General features: G+C 49.4%; 1 protein-coding gene across 3 annotated transcripts in view; it reads right to left on the bottom strand.

Moving 5' to 3' along the window:
- Positions 1-18,978, bottom strand: part of LOC133933362 (nck-associated protein 5-like) — a 93,836-nt gene that overhangs the window by 30,718 nt on the left and 44,140 nt on the right. For all 3 annotated transcript variants that reach the window (XM_062380414.1, XM_062380415.1, XM_062380416.1), the window contains 2 exons: positions 16,625-16,688; positions 7,726-7,859 (listed from right to left, as the gene is read on the bottom strand). In XM_062380414.1, coding sequence (XP_062236398.1) covers positions 7,726-7,859; positions 16,625-16,688 — 198 coding nt within the window. The remainder of the gene's footprint in view (positions 1-7,725; positions 7,860-16,624; positions 16,689-18,978) is intronic.

Below are 18,978 nucleotides of genomic sequence, written 5' to 3'. Positions count from 1 at the left end.
AGGAAACGCAATTAAGGGTCCAATCAATTTCCAGCCTGAGGTTTGACGGTCTTCAGGCGATCACACCCCTTTCACCTCCACACACACACACACACACACACACACAGACACACACATGATGTCCAGAGCTTTGATGTCACAACGAACCCCGGAGACGAACAGAGACGGGACACACCGGGACGATTAGAGGACAGATTCTGAACTTCCTCTCTTCTTCTGCTACTTCACCGTTTAGCCGTCGAGGGACAATGACATCAAACGAAAGGAGCTCCTTCATTCAAAACTCGTTCTATTCATTGAAAGTGCAAATGACAAATTCCTCCACAGACCTGAGAACGATCAAAAGACCTGCAGACGTAAGGACGTCGGCTCAACACTCACCCCACCCGGAGCTTTTCTCCTTTTCTAACTCCGCCATTCTTCCTGAAAAAGGCCAGATAGAGCGAGCAGCCGTCCCTGAGCTCCATATAGAGCGTCCAGCCCTGTGTCCTCACAGCTCGATCACGTGACCCAGACGCCGAGGCTGCGATGTGGGTCTCAGGGAGGAACTAGGCCACGCAGTCGCTCAATCGACAGACAGCACGGTCACACAGCCGGCCCCACAGCAGATCTCCTGCTCTCAGTTTCTGCTGCCCGTGTCTCCAGTGTGTCATTATCCGACACAGGCCCTGTGCAGAGACACAGATCTGGCAGGAGAGGACTTTCCCATATGTCCCACGTTAAGCCCTCTGCAGAGGAGAAGGGCCCCCCCGCAGGGAGGCAAGCCGGGGACGGTTTGCAGGGATGAAGCACGACTAACAAGAGGGATCCCCTGGTTTTGTCAGCCAGTGTGTGTCTGTGTGCAGTTGTGTGTTACTTCGCTGGTGGTTAAGAAGCTTTGGCGTCATTAAAATCGACACTTTCCGTGCGTGGGGGGGGCAAAGCGCCAGGACGCTCGCAGCACGATCACACTTCTCTGCAGGAGATCTCCGATTTGTCTTCTCAACGATCTTCTCTCCAAATGTGCCACTTTTCCTTAGCACGGCTTTTAACAGGCTTGTGTGTTGATCCCAGTCTCTGCATGTTTCACAGCTCGGACTCGGCAGGAGCTGCTGATCTGCCTCCTGCCACGTTTGGACCTTTGTGCTGCCAGACACTTATTTTATTCTGAATTAAAAAAATAAAGTGTGGCCTTTTCTACAAGCGGTTTTACTTTGTTGTTTTTCCCTGAAACAAACCTGCAGATAAGGATACTAATCTGAGAGTAAAATGAGTTTTACAAAGAGAATTCTAAAGATCAGAGTGAAACGATCGAACAGAAACAAACGCCTCAAACAACAAAGCAGCTCTAGTGATGGAGAGAAGCTGCAGATCTGTCTCCGCTCACACTCTCACTTCACCTGCGCTGTCAGAGGCTCAGGTCGGCCGAGGCCCGTTAATCAGATTTGAACAAATGTGGAAATCCCACAGCGGCTGAACTGATAGACGAGGAACAATCACCTGGCTGTGTGGCTGAGCCGGGGCCATCGGTCGCCCTCGCCTGATCTGACGTCAGCCAGCTCCCAGAGAAACCTCTCCTTCTCTCACACAAATATATTCCATTCTTCTTCTCAGACTCCGTTCCAGCGAATCACTTATGTACGCCCACCGGGTGATTGCCAAGCTTAACCCAACGCTAAGCCACTGTTATCCTCTTAGAGCTGTTTGGTAGAAAACAAGCAAGGAGACCCTTTCTGAGTCGTGACCTCAATGAGGAGCGAGGAACAAACTTCTTCCTCTTTCCACTCAGGGGTTCTGTCCAGCGCTGGAGTCGGGGGACAGTAAAAGTCAAGCACATCAGTCATGCACGTTACAGCGGGGTCGTGTTACAAAGGTCTGCGCCCTCACGACCGCTGACCCTCGCCGGCGACCTTTGACCTGAGCAACAAAACACACATGCCAGAGAAATGGAGATCAAGAGGCCTGAGCATTAAGTCGACTCTGAACGTCATACTTCATCCTGATATTTGTTGGGAGAGACCCTCCGCCATCTGACGGCTTTATTCAGACACACTTTTTGCTCTTTTAAACTATTTATCTTAATTATCTGATTAGAAATGTGAGAAAACCTCCTCATTTAAAAACTGATCCTTTCCACATGAACCAGCAAACGGTTTTACCAGAAGCGTAAAGCTGGCCGTGTGTAAAGGCGCCTAAATTAAAATGAACATATGGAGGAAACCAGATTTAGGTTCTCCCCCCCCCCTTCTCATCCACTACATTTGGAAGGATTTAGACTGGAAATCCATGATGGCCGTCCCACATGTTCACCTCTGGCCAAAGGGAAGCAGTTAGCAGCGAGGAGAAGCTTTTTGAATCCTCGAGAGCGTGTTGCTGGATGCATCAACGCGACGAGGTAACAGCCATGTGTGTCCCACATGTGAGACAGAGGAAGACGTCCCAGTGGGAGACCCCAGTCACGAGGACGTCGAGGAGTCCATTACTCACAGCCGGAGCCACAACCGCTCAGAAGACGGGTGGTTTGGGAGCGGGGAAGATTGAGTGGGAGGCGGGTCGGGGGTGGAGGATTCAACCAGACCATCATATAAAGAACGGGAACTTTAAACTTCTGGAATGGGTCTCTTAATAGTTTATGATATTAAACCAAATATATTTGTGTTCAGGAAAAAGAAGCAACTTGAAGAATCCAACTTTTCTGACATTTTCCAGATAAATTATCCTCGAATTTGTATTTGTCTTTATTTCTTTAAATCCAATTTGGAATATGTGCAATCGAGTTACTTGTGATAATATGCAGAACTCATAACTGTGTCAAATGCAGCAGCTGCCAGACAAACCAGATCTGTACCGCAGCCACCGGGTCAGTCGGAGTTACACGCTGCCCGGCTGCAGGCTACAATCTGTGAGCACCAGCTTCATGAACCAGAGCGACGTGACGTGAGCACGGCTGCCCTACTTTGCCAAAAAGCTTGTAATCTGACCTCTTTCACCAAATCTATAAACATCATAACTGCTGTTTAATCCCGGCCGGAAGTTCAGTGTGTGTGTGATTTAACTGACATAGTTACGAGCCAGAGACAAACCCAGCGTGTGTGTGTGTGTGTGTGTGGATTGTGTGTTCTGATATGAAAAAGGAAGAAACGGGTGATTTAAATCGAAGCTCTGGCCATTTAGAGCAAGTGATCGAGTAGAAAAACCCAAATTAAGTTCAATCAGACGTAATTTCCCTGCTGGAATTCGGGGAACGGGGCTGAAACGGACCAATAACTCCAGAAATAGTCCAGACACCTATTATCTATTTAACAGGCCTGGTCCCCATTGGGCAGGAGTAAGGAAGTGACTTCAAAAGGCTGACCCCCCCCCCCCCATCCCGTTAATGACCCCAGATGTGTCCTCCTGAACAGGGGCCTGATTCATCGGGTTGAATCCTGCAGCCTGCAGCCGCCGCCGCGCACGGGGGGGCCACTTCAAATTAAAACACTGGAGCGAGGCGTGGCTGGACGCTCGGATGATTAGAAGAGAGGGCATTGATCTGCAAACACAGAGCAATCACTCAGCTCGCGCTCTGCTCCGCCGCTCCAGCTGTGGTGCAGCGGTAATGGGAGTAGCACATGGATGCATACAGTACACACACACACACACACACACACACACACACACACACACACACACACACACACACACACACTCGTGGCGTCCTGAAACTTTACTCTGCGGAGCGGGGCGGCACCTCAGCCTGAACGTGACCGTCCAAACAACACGTCCCGACTTGAAAAGTGCTGCCATTCCTGCCTGTTTACATCATCTGCCTCGTTGTGTATGCACGTGTCCACGCATGTTCCCACACACAGTGGGGGGGGGGGGGCTGTAAATCTGCAGGCACCAGTCATCGCCGGCTGCTGTAGTTGTTAGTCCAGCCGTAAGTCTCCCATATCCTGCCACCAGTGATTCAAAGTCAGGAGGAGCGGGTCGGCCGTGAACGCCCCTGGTTTTGCTAATGAGCCCACGTGCATTGTGGGGGAATTGGCTTTAGCTCGACCGCCTCACAGAGAACAAGAGTGACAACAAAACAAAGAGAGATAAGTCAGAGAATACGCAAGTGGCACGAAGATATGGGAATTGAACCTGTGTACGTGCCCAGGTGTGAGAGCGGCGAGCACCCACCTCCTTTTCCCTTTCTAGGAGAGTCTAATCTCACCAGGCAGAGGAGGGACCACAATAAAGTCTTTAAGAGGATAAGCGCGGTAAGCAAAACTACACGCTGCAGACAAATTGCCAAGAAAGGCAGAGGAGCCGGGTCCTGTCTCCGGCTCCTGTCCACGCACAGAAAACAAATCTAATTACCTGGAGCCCGCCTCCCTCATCCTCAGGCCAGACGTTAACGTGGGGCCCCCGGCGGCCCCCGTGTTCCTGTCTGCTCGCCGGTCATCCTGTCTGAGCGTGGTCACACAGGAAGGGAAGGTGGTTTTAGGACGTGTCCTTGCAGGAGAGACGTCCAGAACGCACAGGATGGATTATGTTTCTGTCTCTACAACTCACTGAGCGCTTTCTCTGAGCTGAAGGACAAGAGGACGGGGATGTGAAATGTGTCTCCTGGTGTCCCCATCCTTCTCCTCCTCCACGCTGCCGTCCTGGCTCCTAAATGTCTTGCCCATATGGAGTTGTGGGACGTCCAGGGTGGGCCGAGCGTCCAGGCTGCCGGGCTGTGGGCTGGAGACTCCCACTAATCCGCAGGAGTTTAATGACGGCAGGCCTGCTAGTGGTGGTGAAGTCTTTGGGGGGGTTGACCCAAGTCAGGAGGGGTTGGACATGTGACCTACACCAGGATAAGAGCCCAGAGTGTGTGTGTGTGTGTGTGTGTGTGTGGACCTACAGTATGTCTGGAGCTAAGTGGTCAGTCACTTGAGGAATGCAGAAATCCACATCTCAGCCGTGAAAACAAACGAGAGCAGAAGGAAACAAACCAGTTGCTGTGTTTTAAACGGTTATACAAATTATGCTGATGCTGTTTTACTCTGAAAACTCCGGGGGCAGCGTTTCAGTGTAGACGACAGAAACTGAGATTTAACAATAACGTAAACGCCCACAAACACATGCTGATTGGGTCTTTTTGAACACGCCTTCCCTGATTCGTCAGGCTCCGGTCACATGACCCCAGCAACCAGTGTAGGACACAACATGAATAATCAATTAGAAGCGTAACTGACCCTGATGTCTGTGCTCACAGCTGCTGAGCGGTGAACAATGACACAACTGTTTGGGAGATGTGCGTTATTAGAGCAATAAAAAAGCTTGTGTGGCCAGAGATGGTTTACTTTGAAAGTGCGAGCTGTGCCAAGAAGTGTGATAGATTTAAAGACACACACTGTCTCACACACACACACACACAGACACACAAAGAGCGTAAGAAGCAGAGATTCCCCAGAGCGTGTCTGGCAGCAGCAGCGACTGTCTGATCTCTTCTGCTCGGTGTGGATTCGCCTGTTTGTTCCTCTGTGTGTGTCTGTGTGTGTGTGTGTGTGTGTGTGTGTGTGATGCTGCACAGTGCAGCTCTAACAACAGCTCGTTACCTTTGTGTCGTATCATCACAGAACACCTCCGTCTCCTGGTGCCACGGATCAGAAAGAAGCATTTAGCTAAATCCAACTACACCCTGTTTCTGGCAGAGCTTGTAAAATCCTTTAAAAATACTAATTTGCATATTCCTGTGCCCGCGATGCGTGAGTCTTATCGTTCACATGGTTCCACTCGTAACCAGCACGACTCCACTGCCACACTCCCGATTCAAAGCACAACCCTCAATTAATTAGCGATACGCAGATCAATTGTTGCCGGAGGTCAAACAGATCGCAGTCTCTTTAAGAGATTGGACGTCCACGTGATTTGTGGCTGTTATCTGCAAAGACACATTGATGAACTGAGCTTTCTTTCCCCTAATGCGCAACAAATAACAAGCTCCAATCCATCAGGAGATATGGACGAAGGTCTCGGAGGAGAAAGGAGCCACAGACACGAATAATTGTCGTCTGATGCTGGACGGCGAGCGTGCACGCTTGTGAAGCAGTGCACGTGCATAAGCCAATAACTTGGAAACAGCCGAGCCAGCAGCAGGCGCAAGTGGGTCAAAGGTTCATGGGAAGACACTTGTCAGGAGCCCGGTGACCGAGTTATCTTTTATTTTTCCTCTTCTTCTATTGGTTTGTAAGTGGCTAATTAAAGTGACCACACTGATGTCCCATCTGCCACCGGGGCACAGCGCCACTGATCATTGGCTGTGATGGAAGCATGTTAATCCACTGCAGGGGCCAGGTACCAGTAAACACAGGGACTCGCTCATTCACATCCAGATAAGCACTCAGCAACGCTTAAACAAAGATTAAGACTTTGACAGTGAGACTGGAATCCCGTTAGTCGGGGGGGGGGGGGGGGGGGGAACTGAACCCCGTGCTCCCACAGGACTGACGCTACACGACAAACGGAAATTACAGCAATCCAGCGTGATGACAATGAGCATTGCAGAGCCGATGAGAACCATCCGTCTGAGCGACCTCTGCCACCCTGTGTCCCGGCGGGGACCCTTACCGCAGCCAATCAGGGATCAGCTTTATATATTGTATTTCCCTCCTTATAGAATTGCAGCACTTTGTCCGGCTCTCATATTGCTGCTGCCCCTCTCCACTAATCCACCACTACATCTGAGTTTCCCTCGTCTCCACTAATAGAATCACTTTTTTCTTGGCGACATGTGTGGAGGGTAGAATAAGTCAGAGTGCAGGTCAGAGAGGGACACGCTCGAGTCGGAGCTGCAGTCCTGCACACGAGCACACGGCCTTGTTTTGGTTCAGGGTTTGGTTTTCTTGGTATTTCAGTTTGAGAGCAGGATTTATCAGGTTTCGTAAAGCTCTCACTCAAAACTCTGCTCGTACAGGTGGTTATTTCAACTGGGGTCATGCTCTCCTCCCTCCACGGCACAGGAGGAAATCAGAGAGCGTGAGTTTGAGGAGAAGAGCTGCAGCTGGAGCAGAGGAAACTTGTCCGAGTGCAAGCGCTCAGTTAGAGCACAAGCAGGGGCGATTAGAAACTGCAGCTCTGGAGTGTAAACAGTATGAAATGCAGGGCGTGATGCACCGAGCCAGAAACTCAATTGAGCTTAATTCAGAGGCGACAATGGAACATTTTAAATGTGCGATAAATCTTCGGAATGGCTCTTAAATATTTTATTCTTCCCCCGGCAGCGACTCTGCCCTCGTCTGCACTATAACACTGGGACCATTAACATGTACAGGATTTTCTCCACCAGCTTAATGAGAAGATAAGCAGCCAATGTGAAATCCTCTGGACGCTCTCTCTCTCTTTTTGAGGAAGAGAAAGAAGTGAACGCCTATCGCCTAATTACAGCATCACTGCCGCTCTGCCTCTTGATGTGGCGTCTCGTTCTGTCACACCTCAGTGGGTCGGAGGACGAGGTCATGAAACAGAGGTGACTCGAGTTATGACAGGAGCATTGTTGGAGCCCTTTGTACTTTTTATAACTCAGACTCTTAATAGCCGGAGTTAATGTATCCGCCCGTCTCCGGCTGATGACAAGGTCAAACGGCCGGGAGAAATATCACCCAGATAAAAACCATGAGATCAGAGAAGTGAAGGAAACAGAGAGAGCAGGGACCAGACGTGGATTCTAAAGTTTGTCTCCTAACTACTCACTAAACAGGGAGTCCCATATTCAGCTGTGATGATGATCTTTACCTGGAGAATTGTTGCTGCAGTGAAACCATCTGCGCCCGTCCCAGCTCCGACTCCTCCGTCACTTCCCGGAGACGCTTCTCGCTCTCCAGTCGCAGGCGTCGCTCTTCCTCTAGCTCGTGGATCAGCTTTTCTCGCTGCGAACACACAAAACAACAACACAAGTGTGGTTAGGTCTCAGCTCAAAGGATCAACCCTAGTGTCCCTAAGTCATATCCCATATTTATGGTTCCTGAAAGTATAAGCTCCCTGAAGCCCTGACAGGCAGAAGGTCATCTCTGACCCTGACCTCTGACCCTCCTTGAAAAGACTAGAGGGGAAACTGAAACTCAATCTTCTTTTCTCTTATATCTGAATCAAAAACAGGACAATAGAGGAGAGATGGCATTTAAGCTTTCGTATTGTCGTTACTTCCTGTAGTTTGTTGTTTCTTTGGAAGGACTGTAATGAAGCTCTCCTTCCTTCTGTCCCTGCGACAGAGACGTTCACACCAAATGTCAAACCTCATCTCAGAGCCTGCTCTCTCACGCCTCCATCCTTTCCCCTCCACTCGTCCACTTTCATTCCAGAGCCGTCTGAATATTTACAGCTCCAAGGTCCCTGAGACGTAAACGGTCACAAATGGAGCTATAACTAAGAAAAGCTTGTTTACCACATCCGCAGCATTTCCTCTCCTCCTCCACAAACACACTCACTCTGTAAACACGACGAATTCTCAAAGGAAATAAATAGTTTTCGTGGTTGAACGTGACCTGGTGTGACTCGACTTGTGATGGATGTTGACTCCACAGCTCGTCACTGAGGAGCAGGTGGTAGAACGGAGGAGGCTCAATATCCTCTGCAGCTACGGCTCAGGATTAAAGCTCCACACGACAGAAAGGCCGGGTCGTCCTCTCCCTGCCGAGCGCTCCCACTTCATTTCAGCTCCATTGTTGCTATGGATTTTTATTTCTCTGAAGCTCAGTTTAACTCCTTCATCCTCAGGAGGAAAGTCAGTGATGTGCAAAGTCTCTGCAGATCACATGGACACGTTTAATCTGTCCCCCTGTTTTCACCAGAGACACATTTTTAAAAAGTTTTTTAGCTTAATTGGATTCTTTACTTTCTGACCTGCTCCCAGAAGACGGAGCCGTCCTTTTCTCTAACCCAACTGCACACACCATGCACCATGAGGAGGGGGGGTGCAACTGAGTTTATCCAGACACTAAAGTTCTGCAGGAGGATTTAAGCTGATGGTGGAAACGAGTGAGGATCTGTGTCTTCTCCACACAAACCCTGGAATCATCATGGATGCTGACAATTTACCACAAAGAAATTGGCTCCGTTTTCTCAGCAGAAGGTTTAAGTGGTCGAACGTCTCGTCAGGAACAAACAGGAGACTGTAAAATCCCTGCAAATGAGCTTCCAGCCCACAGAGACGAGCTCAGAGTGTCAGAGGGAAGATGCTTCTCTTGCAAACCGAGCTTCTGCTGAACAAGAGCTTTTTTTGAATGTCTCATTTGTTTGGTTTAACAATGAGTTTACATTTTCACCTACAAAGTACAGCTGCAGCCGCTGTGGTGTGAAGTTATCGTGACTGTAATTGGGAGGTTACAGATTCTGGATCATCCCCACACATTATCATTTCTTTCTCCAAGCACTGTGGGGACATCTAGTGGAGTGTGAGCAATCCTACATGCGTCACCAGCGTCTCTTCTCATGATTCAAAGCTGCAGCATGAAAGAGAGAACACTGTGTAAACCACTGGAAAGCAGAAGCCTGTAAATCACAGAACGTTTCAGAGCGTTTTTTATTTCTAACAGTGTGAGCACGCCGTCTAAAACGCAGCCAATAGAAAAAACATATTTCACATTTGGTTCCTTGGCAGCGACGCAGATTTTAACGGGGTGAATCCGTAGAGGAGAAAGATTATTAAACCCAAGTCACCGTTAAAAACCGGTTCGGCTCCTCTCAGCGGCCGTAAATCCATGGCTTCTATGTGGAGCGGCTCTTCACACAACAGGGGAGCCCCCCCCCGCCCCATGACAGGAGTAATGGCCACTGTAAATCCAGTGGACCAGAAACATAAAGTAGTTCATCCCGCTGCCAAGTGCAGGACCTATATATTTGGACACAGACCAAAGAGTCCTGGCTCCTTTTCAGAGTCTTCCTTTGAGGAAAACTGGGTCAAGAGGAGGCTCAAAAAAAAAAGAAACACAATATTTACTCACAACATGTTTTTAATGATGCAAAAAGGGAGCTTGTGGTGGTTTAGCTGGATTTCAGCTCAATGCAGAGCAGCACAAAGGGCTCCTCTTGGTGTATTCATGTTTACAGTATTGTTCCGCAGGCGGCCTGGATCCTCACAAAGGAGGAGCAGGAGCTTCAGTCCTGATTTCCGTTGCCCAAACGGCCCGACTGACGCCCGAGGCATAAACCACCGACCGCTCTGTGTCTGCTGACAGAGGCTTGCCAACAACCTCAATAACAGCTCACGATTTATGGTCCACGTTGCAGTAAAAAAAAAAAGAAAAAGGGGGCCTCTATTGCTTTTGTTCGATATATAATTTCAGATTTAACAAGGCCCGTGGCCGTTAAATCAAACATTAGCATATCTTTATGTGGCCAGAAACCCCCAGCAATACATTACGGTGTTGAAATGTTTAGTGTGTACAGCAGATACTGCCTTTTCTTTTCCTCCTGTGTGAAGGAGTGTAGCTAATTGGAAGCATATTCCTAAACATGGCTGCACCGCCGCCCTGGGAAGACGTCGCAGAGTCAACACCGGCATGAGAACCCGCCTGGCAACCCTGTGTGAGAATATTTACTCTAGCTAATCCAGGGACTGAGCAGATAATCCTCTCACTTCACTGCTCGTCGTGAATGAGGGGGGGGGGGGGGTGCTACTGGTTTCCACCGGCAGAGGGCAACATGTTACTGGGATTAAACCAGAGCGGCCACAAACAGCAGCTATCAAACAATAACAGAGGTTGGGGAGGTAAAAAAAAAAGCAATATGAAATGGAAGAGGACAAGTAATCTGTAAAATGGCCCAGGCGGCAGTTTTTATATCGGCCCACTGAGCCATATATCTGCAACAAGCACAGATTGGAGGTTCCAGGATTAAATTTGACCTCTGTCACAGACGAGGACGGTTTCATTTCCTGCCTGATCCAAACTGTTTCCATCTCCATGCCACAGAATCCATCAGCATCAGCATGTGGAGAACCCGGGCGCACCGCGGGACGCTATTGATTTCAATGCACTACAGGGAATAAATGATAGATAGATGAAATAAAAACAAATTGCGTGGTGTGCTGTGTGTACGACCTCCCTGCTTCTCCTCAGGATTCTATTAGTTGCAGAGGAGCCCGGGATGAAGCTCGCCTCTGTAATTGGAGGGCATTAGATTGTAATGGTATTCATCCGAGCTGAATTACCAGAAGACTCCGAGCCCCCCCCTGCCCCCGCCCCCGATACCCTCCAAGATCCACAGAGGACTCTAAATTAATTACAGACCTTGTTGTGCCTGCGACGCTGGCTCCCATAAAAAGAAAAGCTACAGTGCAACGTGATCAGGTTAAGTGCCCGGCCGGAGTCTCTGCTGCTGCAGGACGTCCATCTGCGACTGTATACGTCTGTGCATTAATGGAGGGTTTGGGGTACAGTTCAGGGGGCGCAATAATCTCTTCATTACACAGAACAACCCCCCCACCACCCCACTGTGCTCTCTGTCTTTCAGTTGGAGCTCTTTGCCTAATCAAAGGGCCGGGAGGGGATCTGTGGCTCGCTGCTAAAGCAAACATCAGGGACACAATACACCGAGCAGGTTCTTCATTCATAAATAAAACATGCCACTAGGCACTTTGTGTGTGTGTGTGTGTGTGTGTGTGTGTGTGTGTGTGTGTGTGTGTGTGTGTGTGTGTGCTCATCAGCAAAGCCTGAAGTCAAATGAAAGTGAAACACGAGGACGGTTCCACTGCTTAGCTTGCACATGTAATGTATTTGAAATGCTGCGTCAGACGCACAACAATAGACGAATCAAGAAGGTGTGGAAATTGTGTTTTTAGGATATACAAAGGGCTTTGGATTAAATAGGGGGTCTCTCAATTAAATCAATAACAAAAAACCTAGTTTGACTTTACAGCGTGGGATCATGGGAGTTTTTGTCTTCATCCCCGAAAATCAACCTGACACGACTCAGGAGCAAATCATGTTCACAAAGAGACGGAAAAGCAAACGGTAATAGACGATTTTAAAATTAAAAAATCCCGTAATTTAGATTAAACTGGAGATTTCATTGTCAGAACAAAGTCAACAAAATATAAAACATAGGAGTCACTGTTCGACTTTTCAATGAAGCTGCGTGTAGTTTGGTGATGAGGAGAAATTTGTGTTTTCTCATATGATTTGTTTTAGAATCCAAACATTGTTTTATTCAGTAAAAACCTGCGTCCTCTGTCCCCCAGGGCTCCATCAATTCAATTATCATGGAGCGCCACTGCACTCGAGTGGGACACCTCTCCTGGAGACAGCCTCCGGCACTGTAGCAAATAATACACACACCCCAGGAATATGCTAAATCACATGAGTGGCCCATTTATCATTGCCAAGGGAAACCCCCCCGCCCCACCCACGCTCCAGAGTCAGAGTGGCCCGGTGTGGAGATGTGATCTGAGCCTGGCTGTCAGCGCTCTTCACCCGGTGAATGTGCCGAGCGCTGGGGGGGGGACCCCACCGCTGCCCTCGGCCCTGTCCGGCCCTGATAAGACCAATCTGTAGAGACAGCACCTGAGTCCCCAGCCCCCCCACAAACCTCCACGCTGTCACACGTCTTCCAAACAGCTGTCAGATACTCTGAGAAGGTCCCTCAGCGCGGGAGCTCCTCCAGGACCGAGTCTTTCTCCACGTCTCTTAAAGCCCGAGCCCCGAGACGCGTCTTTATCTGCTGAGCACACGCTGCAAAACACGTCCGTCTCAAAGCCGCTGTTCATGCCGGCTTGAACGTTCATAAATCATTGTCATTGATACCCTGGATTAATTACCACTAACTAATTAAACCCTGGTTAAGCCGAGCGGAAGTCCCAACTGGTGAATGTCATTCCGGCTCAGTCGGACCCAGTTCAACACCAGATGTAGAAACTTTCCATCGCCCCAGTTCATAGAAATGAAACCTCTAAATATATCTGATGATGAACCTTTAACAGTAATAACAGTAATCAAAACTGGAACCAGAACATGAGCAGGATCCGTCTGTGCTGAAGGTCGGGGTAAAGACGTTAATCACAGATCCGGGATGGGGAGTCGTGGTCAAGGTCAAGCTCATCCGCAACCTCGGACGGCAAACCGCTCACCACGTCACCGAGGACATTCGAGTTCAGTGGAATCTCGGATTAAAGTTCATGTTTCATACGATGTCTTCATGAAAGACGTGTTTTCAGGGACAGAAATAGCTGATTCCCATCATTGCTCCAGGGCTTATTTCATATACTGTTCCATTCCACTTTATATTCACTCATCCAGCGACTCCCTCCTTATCTCATCTTCCCTCTCCGTTATTCTGTCTGCAGGGATCTGATTTTACAGTTACACAATTAATCTACACAAATAAATGCCAGTGTGTGAATCTACTGGCCGTGTGAGGCTCGTATCTGTTTAAGCTCAGGTGTCGCCGAGCGTCCACAAAACCCCCAGACAAATAAACCCCGCTCCTCCCGCTCCTCCCGAAGCCGGATGGTTTATTTTCACATCTTGTTTAGACAGCCACTTCCAGTGGTCATAATCTCAGCCCACAGTTTTAAATGCCTCTTTAATGGAGAGCGCCGCCGCCCCCCCTCCCTCTTTACGAGCCTGCACACAGACTTCTGTTCTGCCTGACAGGAAACCCAGCATCCTGCCCCATGACGGACTCAGATTGCACTTCTGAGTGGCATCAAACGACGGGGTGCGGCCCTGCCCTGCGCCACCACGCCTCTGGCTCTGAGGGATTCCAGAGAGCAACCTACAGCAGCGCCGAGGTCGTGAATGAGCGGTTTGACTCCCGGCAGACAGGGCCGGCTTGTTGCAGGGAGAATAAACCGCGACCTGTGCTCTCCCCGACACCTGGAGGGAAACCCACATGTTGTTGTTGTAAGCGTTTTACAGACGGCGTTCAGCAGAACACGCCGAAGGCTCCGTGTCCGGGCCGTGGTGTGGAGTTCCACAAACAAACTGCGTGCACACGACTGGCTGTGCAGATGCTTTGCAGATTATTCAAAAGTTAGAATTCGATTCCCTCAGATGATCCATAATAAAAGAGGGGCCAGTCGCCACTGTCCCCCCCCCAGGAGGCCCAATTAAAACCCTTGCTCCTCAGTGAGGCGTCTTGTTAATGATGTCTCGTTTCCAGCTGTTTAACCTGGAGCTCACAGATGCTGTTCACATTCTGTCCTGCAGCATGACGCACACCGGTAGCTGCTGCTGTGGAGCTGCTCAGCAGACCAGCTCTGGACTTCAGTGTGCGTCTGCTGCTGCTGCCTGTTTGTCTGATCACGTTACACACAGACGCCTAATGGATGTAGAGAGCGAGGGAACAGAGGCTGTTAAAGAGAGGCATCCGATACAGAGCCACTTCAAAAGTCCCAGGCTTTTTTAATCTGTCTCTCCGGGTTAGTCCCCTGGCAGGCGAAGATGGAGGGGGGGTGCAACGGGGAAGGGTGTGGGCATGGAAGTGGGCGTCAGGGTGTGTGTGTGTGTGTGGGGGGGGGGGGGGGGGGTCTGCGGCTGGTGAGCAGCTCCCACTTCACACCGCCAGCACTTTGACAATTATCTCCTCGCTGCAGCAGCTTCTTTCTCATCTCCATTGAAGAACCGTGCCGGAGCTCCGGAGCCTCCCAGGAATGCCAGAGAGAGAGAGAGAGAAAGAGAGAGTGAGAGAGAGTGAGAGAGGGGAGAGAGAGAGAGAGAGAGAGAGAGAGAGAGAGAGAGAGAGAGAGAGAGCAGGGGGGACTCCGGTGGGGATAATCCCAATTTCAAATGGAGCTTAGTGATATCCCCCTCCTCCTTTTCTTCATCCAACACCCCCCCATCCACCCTCCTGTCTAGCACAGATAACTCATCCCTCTCTCCCTCGACCCTGAGCATGCGATGGTGATTTTACACACACACCGCTCTAAAGTAATAATCTGCATGTCACCCACTCGTGTGAGTCGGAGCGCTGGAGTCTCGCGGCGTGGAGAAGGATGTGTTTTCTGTAAACTGCTCTGAGGTCAGTGGATGAATGGTTGGTGATGCAGGTGCTGACACACGGAGGTGTCGCCTGGAGGTGCCGACCCATCATCGTTAAAGAGAGAAGGGAACTTTTATTTTTCGGTGTAACACAGGTGGGTTTTCTGTAGAACCGTGATCATAGATCTGCGACTGCTACGTGAGGAGGAGGTCAGATCACACGTTACCACGTTGGAACGACAGGTAAACTTTGCGACCACACTCTCTGTCGATGCTATATTTCCTTCTTCTGGCCGTGCATCATTATTTATGACTTGTGACGTCCAGCTGCAGGCCGCACTTCCTCCTTGTGACCACCAGAGGAGGCAGGTAAACCGATGAGACGCAGAAAAGTCACAATGATGCGTCGGTATTAAAAACAACATAAAGATACGACTGAACTATAACCAATGAGAGCTGCTCACATGACTCTAGGTCAAGACATGGTGATACCTAGAACTCATCTTAACTCTATCTCCCGACTGTGGAAATCAATGAGGAGCCTCCGTGGTTCACATGCTTGAGGGAGAGGGGGGTGGGGGGGCAGTCGAGTCAGTGAGAGGTCAGGGAGGAGGGGAATTCGTAGAAAGAGGGTGAAAAGGACGTCATGCAAACATGTGACATCCTCCTTGAGTTGATCTAAACAAACCCTGGAGGCGATGGCCACCTCTGTGTGTCACTATCTCCTCTTCCCCTGAGGATCACGCTGATTCTCAACAAGAAGAACTCTTCACGTTCTCCGTCAGCACCACAACAAACACGTCTCTGGGGCAGCTACTGTTTCTGAAATAAACTCAAGCCTCAACAACAGCAGGAATCTGCAGTGCTGCAGTGCCCTTGAGCAATACACTGACTCCCTGCCCAGCTCCAGGGCCAATGTTCTGTATCTGACCTGCTGCTGTGACCTCCTTCACTGTGAAGAGAGAGAGAGAAAAGCCCGGCCTTCCTCCTCCAGGGATCCATACAGAATCACACACACATTTTCCGTGCAGAGCCTCGGAGTGGATCGGCCCTCGTGAGCTGTTGCTCCAGGCGAGCGGCCACGGAGGGAATCAGGTGCGGCCGAGCAGCTGGGCCGGTGGTTAGAGCCCCTCGCTCCGAGGCAGCAATCAGCTGAGCTTCATCACATGGTTCGGCTTTTCACTTACTGACCTCCCTTACACAAACATACTCCATCCACCCGCTGGAGCTATATCATATTCACGTTTATATGCAGATCTGAATTCGTTCCCCTCCTTTCACACGTGAACAGAGGTGAAAGCTCAACATCAGCAGTTTCCTGCGAAGCCGAGTGTGAGGCAGCTGGAGCCTGGTGCTGCTCCACAAGCTGACGGTGAACCTGAGAACCTGCTGCTCCTGCAGAAAGTCGGAACAGGACATGAGGCCCAATGACGTCTGAGTCAATGTGTCACAGAAAACAAACAACTACAGAAAACTGTCTCTGGAGGTTTGGATTCTTTGGGTCGTTTTGTGGCTGAAACCCGACGACAGGACGTAGGTATGACGCTCTACATTCTTCTGTTGGTGAATTTGCTGTTTTACATGAAAAAGCTTCATAGTTCATCTTTAAAATTAAGTGCTGAGGTGTTGAAACCCTGAAGATTGACTTTGGCCGGGGAAACTGTGGCAGTTGTGGCTCTGTGCAGATTACAGGGTCGAGCGGCTCCACTGTACTTTACCATTGTTCCTTCGCTCTTGCTCCGTGCGACTTCCCTCTGCAGGCGAGCCACGGCCAGCTTCTCTCTGGACAGAAGAGAGGAGACAGGAAAGACCAGTGAGTCCACGTGGGACACAGACTGACAGACAGACAATATGTGTTGACACCAAATCCATAAGAAACGTTTCAATCAATCAAAAGTTAGATATCGATTCAGTTAATGAAAAAAACAATAAAGCTTCCATCTTTCACTGCAGAAACCACAGAGGGCTGCCAGCAAATCAGCACACAAACACACACATACACGCACACACACACACACACACACACACATGCACACACACTGAGGAGACGGGGTCGTCCGCTGACCACATAAAACAAAGAGCTTGCAGTTCTGTCCAGACAAAAATAGCTCAGAGGAAACAAAAAGCAGGGCATCCTCGCTCCACAACTTACACCCAGACACACACTCATAACACACTCACTCTACCACACACTCACAAATACACACGTGAACCGGGCTAAACAAAGAAATTGACTGTGCGCGTCCAATCCCTTTCCCACGTGAGGGCATTCCAGACTTTAATGGGATAAATCTTGGCACACCAGCACGGATAATAAAGAAGCGTGTTTTATTGGCTCTCCTGAGGAAACACAACTGAAACACAACGCAGGAGGAACACAGGCAGCTCCGGGACGACAGCCGCAGAAGAAACACACACACACACACACACACACACCGAGCGTCTTTATGCAAAGTGCAGGAGCAAGAACAAATGTTTGGGGAGTGAAACGCCTCCTCTTGAATCTCCGTGACGTTTTCTCTTTAATTAACAAACAAGTGAACGCAGAGTTTCCAGCACCGACTGTAAATAAAGATGGACGATGCATTTTGTGTATCTTTATAAACAATCTATGGTTCTGACAGGAGGCGGAGGAGCCACGACATGTCATCACTTTCACATAGAGACGTGTGCTAATTGCTAACAAGGCTACTAATTAGGCTAATGAATACATCAATTAGTAAAAACATAACAGTACAACTCTACTGTCCCAAAGGAAATTGACAAAAATCCATCACAAACCATTTGTTGCACAAAAATCAATATATTTCTGTGATATTTGTTAACAAAATAAAAGTCTTGAGGTATTAAATATCATTTCCTGTGTCACGTTAACCTTCAGAATAAAACCAGGGTGCTAACATGAAGCTGTGGGACCCAATGAAGACGTGACTTCAACACACAGACACATTAAACACAATCACCTGCACATTTTTCACATTTCTTCACCACAGCAGACACACAAACCCCCTCCCCCCCACAATAACTCCTGACTTACAGTCGCCTCTGACAACACATCATTGTTTCCTTGCGGCTTACCTGTCGGGGAAACCCCCCCCCCAGCGATTAAGCCACAGCTGGGGGATGTATACAGTCGACAGATGAATCGTCCGTCTGGACTGGGAACACTGGGGCGAGATCACAGACGCTAGCAGCGGCGTCCCAGTGCAATGGGACATGGCCCAGTCTGGCACACCGATTGTGAAACACATGGTGACAAATCCGTGAGAAAGTCGAGCAAAGTGAGACATGGGGGTGTGTTTGGGTGTGTGTGTGTGTGTGTTTGCATTAGGTTTGTGTGCTCTTAAATTTAGGTGGTTGGGCGTGTGCGTTTATTAAAGTGAAGGTGTTGCGAGTCCATTCATTAAAAAGTGTGTGTGACTGCGTGTTCCACATCTGAGGCTGACTCACACACTCACACATTACACAATGTCCCTTCCTCTTACCGCACACTGTACACTCACACCGTGACGCTACCTGGAGGAGCGAACACAGAGTCGGCCTCTGGAACCTCTCAGCTCAGATATTGTTTTGTTAACAGCCGCGGCCTGGCATTCCTCCAGTCTGTGTTATGGCTGAGCGTCAGCCCTGTAACGGGTTAAGTTTCAGGCCACTTATGCACAGGCATGTTCCAGGAGCAGCGGAGCGTGAGCCAACTGCACCCCGAGAAAATCAACTCCAAATATAGAGCAAATTTGACATTCTGCGTTACACGTAATTATAGTAATTGGCACGAGCAGGAGTCAGAATAACAGTAATCCAGAGCAAAAGGCTCACGTGAGAACAATCTGTGATCGGCCATATTCGGTTTGTGTTTGGACGGATTCTGCTCCGAGTCCATCGTCTGCTTTTCAATCCTGATCCACGTCAGCCAATCGCTCGCTTTGTAAAACTTTCACAGCTGTGTAAACTGGGTCTTATCTCAGAGCATCAGTGGAAGCAGGTTTGTGTGTTTGTGGTGGGTCCTGGCGATTACGAGGCTGAAACACGTGTTCTCGTAGATGTCAGGGCCGTCGCAGTCTGAAGGATAATT

The sequence above is a fragment of the Platichthys flesus genome, chromosome 22, assembly GCF_949316205.1.
Source record: "Platichthys flesus chromosome 22, fPlaFle2.1, whole genome shotgun sequence".
Classification (NCBI taxonomy): domain Eukaryota; kingdom Metazoa; phylum Chordata; class Actinopteri; order Pleuronectiformes; family Pleuronectidae; genus Platichthys; species Platichthys flesus.
The sequence above is the reverse complement of the archived record's forward strand: the minus strand, read 5'-3'. Positions and strand labels throughout refer to the sequence as shown.